Source organism: Pinus tabuliformis, chromosome 9 (genome assembly GCF_031772625.1).
Source record: "Pinus tabuliformis cultivar Carrire ecotype Pingquan chromosome 9, CPIR1, whole genome shotgun sequence".
NCBI lineage: Eukaryota > Viridiplantae > Streptophyta > Pinopsida > Pinales > Pinaceae > Pinus > Pinus tabuliformis.
Window position 1 is genome coordinate 1,245,659,824 of NC_142307.1, and position 12,656 is coordinate 1,245,672,479.

The 12,656-nt window shown below is 37.7% G+C and overlaps 1 protein-coding gene across 5 annotated transcripts in view; it reads left to right on the plus strand.

Moving 5' to 3' along the window:
* The window catches only part of LOC149153083 (nodulin homeobox-like), a 470,087-nt gene that overhangs the window by 335,462 nt on the left and 121,969 nt on the right, over positions 1–12,656 (plus strand). For 4 of the 5 annotated variants that reach the window (XM_089438602.1, XM_089438603.1, XM_089438600.1 and 1 more), the window contains 4 exons: positions 10,040–10,094; positions 10,329–10,406; positions 10,571–11,332; positions 11,512–11,546. In XM_089438602.1, coding sequence (XP_089294728.1) covers positions 10,040–10,094; positions 10,329–10,406; positions 10,571–11,332; positions 11,512–11,546 — 930 coding nt within the window. The remainder of the gene's footprint in view (positions 1–10,039; positions 10,095–10,328; positions 10,407–10,570; positions 11,333–11,511; positions 11,547–12,656) is intronic. The other variant, XM_089438601.1, reaches the window with a different exon arrangement.

The following is a 12,656-nucleotide window of genomic DNA, read 5'->3' on the forward strand; positions in this document are numbered from 1 at the left end:
GTGCCGAACTGGCTCACCCAACAGAGATTGTTACACGGCAGTAATGCCTCTTCTCGGAGACAGATATTCAACTTCTCAGCTCTAGTATGCCCCACGAAAATCCTTTCGACGCTTCCTCTTGGCTTTGCGTCAACTTTGCTAGCCTCAGCGTTACTCCTGAAGCCTTTGCATCAGCCTTCTGCCTCTCTGCGTCAGCTCTCTGGCCTTCTGTGTCACCCACGCAGGCCCCTCAACTTCTGCGTAGTCTCTAGATGCCTCTGTGTAGCTTTAGCTGCCTCTGTGTCAGCCTCTTCAGTTATTGCGCTGACCCTCAGGAACTATCCCTACCTCTCTGCTATGGACCCACTGCCCCTCGCTGCAACATATCACTTGATTGAATTTTCTCAGCAAACCCCGCTCCTAGAAAATCGAATTGACTGATCAATCTTGGTGTGTCTCCGACTGACCCTCAAGCCTCCTCTTATACTTTTCTTGTTGAGTCTTCAACGGCCGAGATTAAGTCTCTAATCAACGACTAAGATTAGATTTGGCTTGATCCATGTCATTTAGAACATTCTCACCCAGTTTTATATTAATACCTATTAATATTTTAATTTTCCTAAGTTTAGACGTAGGAACCCCATTAAAAATATTAATTATTTCAATATCTCTCTAACCGGGTGGAATTTCCCCAAACCATTTCCGGGTCTTGGAGATCTCATGTGCTTTAGTCTCTACACCAATTTTCATGGCTAGAGCACATGTGATGCTACCCCAAATCAACAAAATCTGGTCAACGAAGAAGCACCAGAAGTCCAAGAGCTAATTCAAAAGCACAAAAAAGTATTCCAAGATCTTCCAATGAAGTTGCCTCCTAAAAGAGAAATCGAGCATACAATCGAAGTCAAATCAGGATCAAATCCCATCAACATCAAACCGTATCAATATCCACATCATCAAAAAACCGAAATTGAAAGATTAGTCCAGGATCTTTTAAAATGTGGCATTATCACAAAAAGTAGAAGTCTGTATGCTGCTCCAATTGTATTAGTTCGAAAGAAAGATGGATCGTTCAGATTATGCGTCAATTATCGAGGACTACACAAAATAACAATTAAAAACAAATTTCCAATCCCTTTTAACGATGAAATGTTGGATGAACTACATGGAGCTAAATACTTCTCAAAACTGGAATTAAGGTCAGGGTATTACCAAATTAGAATAAGGTTGGAAGACATAGAAAAAACTGCGTTATGAACATATGAAGGTCGTTACAAATTTAAAGTAATGCCTTTTGGTTTAACCAATGCACCAACAACATTCCAAGCTACTATGAACGATTTATTCCGTCCATATCTAAGGAAGTTTGTTTTAGTGTTCTTTGATGACATTCTAGTTTATAGTAAAACATGGAAGGAGCACCTACAACATTTGGAGCAAGTTCTTACTGTATTAGAAGAGCATCAGTTCTATGCCAAGAAGTCCAAATGCATTTTTGGGAAAAAAGAAGTAGAGTATCTCGGACATATAATATCCAAGGAAGGAGTAAAATTAGATACTAATAAGATCAAGGCTATAAGGGAATGGCCCAAACCAGTTAATAATAAATATCTTCAAGCTAAGAGGATTCTTAGGATTGACTGGGTATTATCGAAGATTTATTAACGATTTATTCCAAGCTATTATGAATGATTTATTCCATATGTTGGATGAACTACATGGAGCTAAATACTTCTCAAAACTGGAATTAAGGTCAGGGTATTACCAAATTAGAATAAGGTTGGAAGACATAGAAAAAACTGCGTTCTGAACACATGAAGGTCGTTACAAATTTAAAGTAATGCCTTTTGGTTTAACCAATGCACCAACAACATTCCAAGCTACTATGAACGATTTATTCCGTCCATATCTAAGGAAGTTTGTTTTAGTGTTCTTTGATGACATTCTAGTTTATAGTAAAACATGGAAGGAGCACCTACAACATTTGGAGCAAGTTCTTACTGTATTAGAAGAGCATCAGTTCTATGCCAAGAAGTCCAAACGCATTTTTGGGAAAAAAGAAGTAGAGTATCTCGGACATATAATATCCAAGGAAGGAGTAAAATTAGATACTAATAAGATCAAGGCTATAAGGGAATGGCCCAGACCAGTTAATATCTTCAAGCTAAGAGGATTCTTAGGATTGACTAGGTATTATCGAAGATTTATTAAAAACTATGCCCATATAATCACAACCCGAACGAACCTTCTAAAGAAGAACCCATTTCGATGGAATGATGAAGCAGAAAAGTGTTTTGAAAACTTGAAGGAAGTTATGTCTAATGCCCCTATATTAGCAACTCCAGACTTCTCAAAACCATTTGTAATTGAGTGTGATGCATCAAGTTTTCGCATAGGAGCAGTACTAATGTAGGATGGTCACCCAATCACATTTGAAAGCAGGAAGCTCAATAAGCAAGAACATCTCAAGTCTACATACAACAAGGAAATGCTTGCTATTATGCATGCATTAGCCAAATGGAGACAATATCTCTTGGGAAGTATGTTCTTAATACAAAAAGATCATAATAGTCTTTAGCATCTCCTCCAGCAGAAAACGCTATCTACTGAACAACAAAAATGGATCGAAAAAATCACTGCCTTCGACATGGATATATTACATGATAAAGGGAAAGATAATGTAGTAGCTGATGCTCTATTTAGGAAGGACGAAGAACCACCATTACTTGTAGTTTTAGTTGTTGTTCCCGAATGGCTTAATGAGATTCAAAGTGAATATGCAAAAGATCTAGAAACAAGTGCTATAATCAATAACCTCCTCAGAATTCAAAATTTGAATGGAAAAATGATATTTTGTGGTACAAGGGAAGGATTTACCTAAGTCCAAATTCCAAATTTAAAGTCAAGGTTCTCAAAGAGTCCCATGATTCACTATCAACCGGACATGTAGGTTTCTTTAAAACCTACTATAATGCATGTCAATCATTTTTCTGGAAGGGTATGAATAATGATATTCAAAAATATGTAGCAAAATGTGATCAATGTCAGCGAAATAAAAGTGAGAACATTATGACCCAAGGTTTGCTCCACCCCTTAAATATCCCAAACCAAAAATGGGAAGAAATATCAATGGATTTTATTGAAGGATTACCCATGTCAAACGGGAAAGATAAAATTCTTGTAGTAGTAGACAGACTCACAAAGTATGCACACTTCATAGGAATGAAGAAATCAGATTCAACAAAAGAGATTGCCGAGATATTTTGCAAGAATGTCTACAAATTACATGGATTTCCTAAAGTCATTGTTAGTGATAGAGATCCCAAGTTTAAAGGGAATTTTTGGAAGGAGCTTTTCAAACATATTGGAACATACCTCAACATGAGTTCTGCATATCATCCTCAAACAGACGGTTAGACAGAAACTGTCAATAAATGCTTAGAAGCTTACCTTCATTGCTATGCAACAGACAAACAAAATAAGTGGGCTTAGTGGTTACATCTCGCTGAATGGTTGTACAATTCAACTTATCACACTTCTCCAAAGGTGACCCCATTTCAAGCTTTGTACATATATGAACCCCCTAAATGGAAGGACTTGGCCCTTTCCGAGACAAAAATTCCAACAGTCAAAGAGAAATTAGAAGAAACCCAAAAAGTCCTTCAAACATTAAAAGAAAATCTAAGTATTGCAAGAAATCGCATGAAGCAGCAGGCCAACTGACTTAGAACAGAGAGAGAATTTGAAGTTGGAGAGTGGGTATTTGTTAAACTTTAGCCTTACAAGCAATTACGCTAAAGCAAAAAGGAAAAAGCAAATTGGCACCAAAGTTTTATGGACCATATCAAATTAACAAAAAGATCAACCAAGTAGCGTACAGCTTAAGCCTTTCGGATAATAGTTGGGTTCACAATGTTTTCCATGTATCTTGTCTTAAAAACGCAGTGGGAAAACACCAATGAGCACAGACAACACTTCCAATATTAGATGATGAAGGCAATTTCATCTTACAACCCGAAGGAATTATCTCCATCAGGGATAAAAAGCTGTGATCACGAGTAATCAAAGAATACTTGATCAAGTGGAAGGACTTACCAGAAGAAGAAGCTTCTTGGGAGGCAGAAGCATTTCATCAACAACACCCGTGTTACGTATGCTTTCAAGACAAAGCATCTTTTCAAGAGGAAGGCAATGTTATATTATATATACAAATTAATCAAATTATTAATTAGTTAGGCAAAGGACATGATCAAAGATCATGCCCATTCACCAAGAGGCACCCAAAGCTGTATTTAAGCCAGGGCCTCCCACAATTGTAATCATCATTCAATGCTCCAGTTGATGTCCTACTAGGAGGCTCAACTTGCTTGCTAAGGGAGGCCGATTTGCTTTGGAGGTCCAACTTTCTGTTGAAAAATGGCTTGAATTGACTTGGAATAATTTTTGGAATCCTTAAGAGGCTCAACGTCTCCCTTAAGATTCTTAATGTTGACTTGGAGAACCTTTTCTGATCCCCAACTACTAGATAAAAGGTGGAAAACTCCTTGATTTGGTCCAGATTTAGCTTGCTTTCATGATTTAAGGCTTTACTTGCTTGCTTTTACTCTTGATCTTGGTCTGTGAGACCTTGATACCAATGTTGTTAAAAGCGCGATCGGGATTAAATTGGCGCCGGGAATAAAGCGGAAAAAATCGGCAAAAGCGGGAAAAAAGCGGAAAAAGCGGGAAAAAAGCGTTTGGCACAAAAATATTCATTTTTTTTCATTTTTTTTCAATTTTTTTAATATCTAAACCATCTACAACATAAAATAAATACATTGACACATAAATATGATAAAAAAACTAATATATAAGATGTTTAATATCATTTCTAGCGCTAAAATCACACATAACATTGAATCATGTCCTGAATAGTAAGTCCTGAGTCCCAACTCAGCCTCAAAATATCAACAAAAAATATGATAATGTATCTCATCATGTCATAATGTCATATACAATAAAATGAAAGTCTAATCCTATTGATTTCCTCTGCCCCTCTTGCGAGAAAATGGCACAACTTTCTCTTTCCCTCTAGATGTAGAAGCTGGTGCCTGTGCTGGTGGAAATGGCAGTGGAGTCTGACGTGCTCTAGAAGCTGAAGAACTAGTAGTAGCAGCTACAGGAGGCTGAGGTAGACGGAGACCACGTCCTCTACTGGTGGTAGTGGTAGCCCGGGTAGGCGGTGTCACCTCCTCCTCCTGCTCCTCCTCCTCCACCTGCTCCTCCTCCTCCTCCTGCTCTTGCTCCTGCTCCTCCTGCTCCTCCTCCTCCCCCTCCTCCTCCCCCTCATCCTGCACTAACCAATCATCAGTGGGATCCATGAGAGGCCTCTCGGTCTCAACCCTCCATTCAGTAGTGGTGTCAATCCCATCCAATGAGATGGCTTCCGTATCAGGTGTCCTCTCTAGTTGTCTCACCCACAATCGAAGATTGTAGTAGACATAGACCATGTCATTAAGTCTATGGGACTCCAACCTGTACAAAGTTCATGAAATAATAATTAATAATTAATATTATAAAAAAAATATTGTTTAAAACTTTAATGAATTCAAAAATTTGTTTGGAAATTTGCAATATTTTAAATGTTTAAGTGTTAACCTATTGCGCTTCTTGTTGTGTATTTTTTCAAATACACTCCAATTGCGCTCACATCCTGAGGAGCTGCATGTTTGGCTGAGGATGCGTACGGCAAGCTTTTGCAAAAGGGGTACTCTGCCACCATACATCTTCCACCATGCGTCTACAACAAAATTACAAATAAAATTTTAAATAAACATAAGAAAAAAATGGAATTTGAAGAGACAATGAAATTTGAAACAAAGTTACAAAGTACAAACTAAAAAATACCTGGCATTTTAATCGTCCTATCAGTGATAGCCATCTCAAAGCCAAATGTGCCACCTGACATCTTATATGTCTCAATTTGTCTAGAGATCTCTATACGTTGTTCTGGAGATCTCACCATCTTCTGGACACAGGTTAATAATCCTTCCACGACCTCAGCATCAAAATCAAACCCACATGCATAAGAAAATGCAGGGTTCAGGAAAAGCCCAACAGCATGAATGGGACGATGGAGTGTGTTGTTCCATCGCTCATCAATCACTTCCCATAGAAGGAGTTGTCTCTGAAACCCATCATCTCCCTTATCATCATAGTAGGACCGAATGGCTTCTTTGGCCTTGTCCATGGCTTCATACAAATAGCCCATTGCGGGCTTCTCACCATCAACCAACCGAAGAACCTTTACCAAAGGTTCAGTAACAGCGCACACCTCTTGCACTCCCGCCCAGAAGTCTTCCTGGTATGAAACTAGTCTGCACACGGCCTCTCCTTCTGGTTTGCGGCTCATTGACGAAGCACGCCACCCCTCTGAAAGAAACATTCTCTTCAAATCCCACATAGAATTCAAGAGGGATTGAAGAGATATGAAACTCGTCGCAAACCGTGTAATGGCGGGGCGCACCAACTCTTTGTTGTTGGTGCATTTTCTCATCAAGCTAAGCATAGATGTGTGATTGTAAATAAATTTTGTGATGCTTTTTGATGAGTCAACAATATCTTTGACAAAGGGAAATTTCCCTATGTCCTCTAACATCAAATCAATACAATGGGCAACACAAGGTGTCCAAAATAAAGTAGGATGCCTGTCCATAAGCATTCTACCAGCAGCAACATAATTTGCAGCATTGTCCGTTATGACTTGGACAACATTTTCTGCACCCACCTCCAAAATAAACACATCCAGCAAATCACATAAAGTTCTTGCATCTTTGATTTGATGAGTTGCATCAATAGATTTGATAAACATAGTCCCCTTGGGACAACTAACCAAGAAGTTTATGAGGGTTCTCCCCTTTTGGTCAGTCCAACCATCTGACATAACAGTGCATCCTGTTTGTGCCCATGATGCCCTAAAATCCTCCAATCTTTGGGTGCAGTCACGCTTTTCCTCTTGAAGAATCCGGCCTCTGAAATCATGAAGAGAAGGGATTTTGTACCCCGGGCCAACACTGGCAATAGCATCAACAGTAGGTTGGAAAAATGGATTATTCCTTACAATGCTGAAAGGAATATCACTCCAGAGGAGAAATTTTGCCATCAACCTATCAACTTGTTCTTTTTCAGTTCTTTTTAGCATTGAACCGATAGTTGGTTGTGAACCAGGTGTGGTTCGAGGAACAAAAAATGATGATGCAGCTACCGGATTGACTGACGCTGCAGTAGAACCAGTGCCACTTGGCCCACTTCCTTCAGCTGACCTTTTTAGTTGCCTTTTGAGTTCTTCTTTGGCCTCTCTAGTGTGCTCTAATTCTCCCAATGCTCTCATGGCTCTTTGGATAATTTCAGGATTTGTATTTATACAGGGCCCCACATCACGTCCAGGGATTTGTGCAAGGTGGAACTTCAACCTGTACACCCCCCCGAATATCTCCTTTCCACACAACTTGCAATTCAAGTTTTGTCTATCATTCGGAGCTTTAGGTTCACCATATTCCCAGAAAGGATCCAATTTCCTTGGCATGTTTGTTTTTGAATTTTGAATTTGCAAACCTATGGAAAAATAAGGATTAGGAAATAGGAATTTAGGATTACAAATTACAATTTAGCATTTACAAAATTACAAGTTACAAATTTACAAAATCCCAAGTTACCCAACCAAATGGCAAATGCCAAAAAACAATGAAAATAAAAAAACATAAACAATGTTTAAAAAAAATGAAAAAAAAAATAAAAAATTAATTCCCATAGTCATACCAAGTTACCCATCCCAAATCAATGAAAAATTACAAAAAAATCTTTAAAAACAATGAACATTGAAAACAAATGGTGCCCATATGAAATTTCTCAACCAAAAACAATGAAAAACAAAGTTTATAACAAGGAAAACAAAAAAAATTTAATCTACATACCGTTTTTATGGACAAATTGGTGATCTTGTCTTGGATTTCTCCTAAAACCACTTGGATTCGCTCCCAAACCCTTCAGCTCTCCTCCACAAGGCGTCTCCTCCTCCTCCGCGCGGCGAAAGTCAGAAATGACTAATAAAAAATCGATTTTCATAACTTAAAGCCCGCTGCCCCGCGCCTCGGCGCTTTTTTCAATAAAAATCGCGATTTTTTCGGAAAAAATCGTTATAAAAAAAAGCCCGCGATTTTTTGGGATAAAAATCGCGATTTAAGCGGGATAGTGATAAAATCGCGATTTTTTGAAAAAATCGCGATTTTATCGCGATTTTAACAACACTGCTTGATACATCATTTGCTTTTGCTTTTGCATCTCCACATCACTTAAGCGATTGCCACATCATCCCAAAATACACGACAACTTTCATGAGACAAGTCAGCCCTCTTTTAGAGAGGAAAAATGGCGTGAAAGGGTACTTTGAAAAAGGCGTTATGGATGCTTTGGCTTCGAGGTACAATAATGAGATGTGTGTTTCCACCTTCACATATTGCAATCACCTTTACAGGGCTAATACAAGTGTTCCTTTAAGCCATGTGTCCTAATATATCTCTATGATGCTCAAATACCATGTCAGGACATAAGCTTGTCCATCAAGGCAGGGAGTTACCATCTGCTGGGGGGCAGTTAGCAAAGCCATAAAACCAGGCACCATGAAGATAAAACTAAGAAGATTGGTCATGACCATCCACCTAGGTGGAACTGCAATATATTTTTACACTTCATCCTACATGGCTTACATTGCCAAAAGATTGCACGTATTTGGGCTTACAAATGGTGTGGTCTTTTGTCAAAACTTTTGGGGTACCCCTGCTGAAAGAGGCGTAACAGGGCAAATTGACTTGCTTTCATAGGCTTGGTTCTGAGACACATTGCTTCAAACTAATCTTTGTTCCTTGAATATTGACAAGCTTATAAGCTTCAAGTTTGATCTCTGACACCATGTAGAAATTTAGGGTGTGTGCATTTATGTAAATGATGACAATGGTGGAGAGAGAATAAGGACTTTTATTATAATGCTAGAGCTAATATATCTCTCTCAAACCTTTTGTCCTGTCTCATTGCAATTTCTAACTCCCCTAAGTGGTTATTGTGATTTAACATCCTAACCCCTAACCTCAACATCTAAATGTTACACTGGTCACATGTCATTAAGATAAAGTGACTATTACAGAGGAATTTATAATACCATAACTGAAACTTGATTGGAGTGTTAATATTTTAACAGGAATCAGTATCATTGCATGCATGAATTGTGTTGATCATTCAGCAAATTTTTTGTAAAAATTGCGATGCTTTTTTTTATATTGGAAAATAGTTGTAATTATAGTCCACAAGAGTTCATAGCAACCTGACGGGCAGACCAATTTATGAACAGACTACTGAAGAATTTTTATCTGAGAAAGATGGGTCAGAGAGTTAGGATATCATCTAATAATTGGAAAACAATCCAGCACATGTTCCTGTCACAAATTGTTATGGCATCTATTTAAAATTATTGTACAACCATGATACTTGGAGGAAATGCTCTCTCCAAAGCATCAGCAACATTCTTCGGAAGATGGAAATCAATTCATATGGAGCTTTTGAGAGGCCATTATCATTCTATTTTGCCGCACCTTCTCACAGCACAGGATGTCATTGAGAAAACTGACCTCCCATAGTGGGATGAAATTGAGGGGCAATTTTTGCAACTTCCAAAATGTGGATTTTCATGATGAAAACTTGTCAGTGACTATTTGGCAGCCAAACTGATTTGAAGGTCTTCCAGGAAACTTTCAGTGAAGAACATGCTGCTTTTTTTTGGAAACAGATTTGATTGCGCTTTTATTAGTGGCAGTAGTTAATAGTGTAGTGTTTTTGAAAATGACTTGGTTCCCTAGTCATGCTGTTCTAGTGCTGGTGTATGGATTGTAGCTTTTGACCTTTGTAACTGGGGAATTTTATAACCTTCTCAGTAAATCAGGTCTTCACAAAATTCTCAATAGCTGAAAGGGTTGTGCTGATAAGTCAATACAGTATCCCTGATTACTGTTATTGATTATTGTGAATGCAGTGATTTCCTTGAGCATTTACATAATAAAGTCCGTCCAGAACCACTAGCTGCTGAGGTGAGGGCTCATTCAATGGAATCTTTTATGTACAAATTTTTTTAATGCAGTTCTTTATGCAACATGATTAGTGAAAGCCTACTATCTGCTGCTTCTTGTTTCTGTATTTGAAATTTTGACTATATGCCATCTTAAATGGTGTTAGAGAGTCACTTTATCATTCAATTTGAGAGAATAATTTATGGTTGCATATCTAAAAGTACATAGTAAATTGTTTTTTTGCATGATTGGAAGCACCAGGAACTTCACTGCTGGAGGAGTTCTATTTACCCCTTACTTAGTGGGAAAGAGCAAATTCATGCTGGACTTTCAGTAAGTAACAACAGCAATGATCGGCTTTCAACCAGGTGTCAGCTGCCTGCAGTGATGTTTAGATATTACTTATATGGAATATTGATGTTATATTTTAGTGCAAACTTAATTGAAAAATGTCTGTAGTACTTCAATTTAAACCTCAACACATTTCTCTTTCCTAGGGGATTCAAATGTCAGGACTATACAGTGTCCCTGGTAGGAGAAAACAAGAGACAACTTCACCTGATGATAACATGGGTTCATGCATAAAAAGCATGGCCAATGAAAAGGAGGAAGTAGAGTATGTTGAAAAGATCTCTGCAATCGTGGATGCTCAGGAAGCTGATGTTTTCAGGGGATTCAATGATCAATTTGCATCTACTATCAAGGGAATTCGGCATACAGAAGGAAATTGGAAGGAAAGCATGGCTGGCAATACCATGAGCAACATAGAAAATGTTACAGAGGTTGTTAATGATGACAATGTTCCCAAGGTTGATTTGATGGCCACACAGGAAGAGACTTGTGATGATAAGATATCAAATGATACAAGCTATGATATTCAGATTTTTGCATATGGGGAGAAGGAAGATGTAGTAGGAGTTGTGGTGCAAGGAAGTGAGGAGATTGATGCAAATACAGGACATGACAGACAACCAAGGAAAAGAACACGATATATTGTGAGTGATGAGCATATGGAAAGTGAGGATACTGAAACTAACACAGAAGACATAAAACCAAGGAAAAGAACTTGGCATTTCAAAAATGGCAAGCAAATAGGAGGTGATGCTAACAGACTTGAAAGTAGACGTGCCAGGAAAAAACCATGGAGGATTATGAATGATAGACAGAAAGAAATAATGGAAGAAGCCCTCCGTACTGATCCAGATATGCAGAAAAATCGAGATGCATTGCAGTCATGGACAGAAGAATTGAAAAAATATGTAAATTGCTCTACTCTATATCAATACGAATAGATATTTGTCTTTTATGCTAAATGACTGTCGGAAGTTTCAGTCATTCTAGTATGTATTTCTTGAATTTGCCATTATCTGTTGTCATATTAGTTTCTTTTATGGATATACATATTTGCTCATAGGATGTTGAATTACTGTTTGCCCAGGGACCAGAGTTCAAGATACGCCAGCTCAAAAAGTGGTAATTTTAATTTATCATTTTATCGTTACTAGATTTTTGAATTCCTGATTTATCATTATGCGATAACTCATACATTCAGGAAGGATCAGGTATTTCCATGGATATTTATTATGTGTGATGTTACTAACATTACTAGGATTTTTTCTCCTTTAGAGCATGGCTCCCATCATGTATGTCCTGCTTGATAAATATATATGGCCAGAGGGCAAGATAACTGATTTGCATGTTGGAAACAGTAATGAACAACAAAACAGCATGCTTGAAATTTAACATGTGACCCATACTTAAGAAAAATGCATACTTGTTGCACAGTTTGTATGAGTTGCAAGTATAGAGAATTGCATATTGGGCAATGCAACCCTAAAATATGCGGCGTTCCCATTAGGGAGCACAGTATTTCAATGATTAGAGAGAGTCCTCTGTTGAATATCAAAGTCATGCTAATCACTTAAATTGGAATTAATTCAATTATTATTAACACCCTCAAGTGACTGAAAGCGGTGAATGGCACTCCCAAAAATATCTCATTACAATGTCATGGAAGAGTACCTTATTAGTTAGTTGCCATGAGAAAAAGAGAACAAGATACTCTTAAGAGAAAGCAATATTTTATTAAACTTTCTTGTAAAGGTTGTTTACATCATCTCATTTTTATTATGGAGTGCGATACTTTGGGTCAGTGTTGAAAATATCTGTATCGACAAAATATCATGGAGGGTCCAGAAAACATCTTATTGGCAATATCGGCGAAAATATCGACAAACATAAAAAATGCATAATATATTTATTTTTTTTTCAGATTTTTAAACATATAAAGCAATAACAACATGAAATAAACACATTGGCACATAAATATGAAGAAAGCACTGATATATATGATGTAGTGGATGTAAAGTAAAAATGATACATCAAAGGCGATATCAAATCCTGCTAATCCCTGATAATTGTCCAATCAAGGACTCAAATGTGGAGAACCAATACAAAATAACATCACATATATAAAATTATCTCATCATCATGAGTTATATGTAGCAAAACAGATAAAACTAGCAGCTATCTATTTGAGATCAGTTCCCTCTCCCTAGCAGCGATCTTTCTGTCTTTTTCATC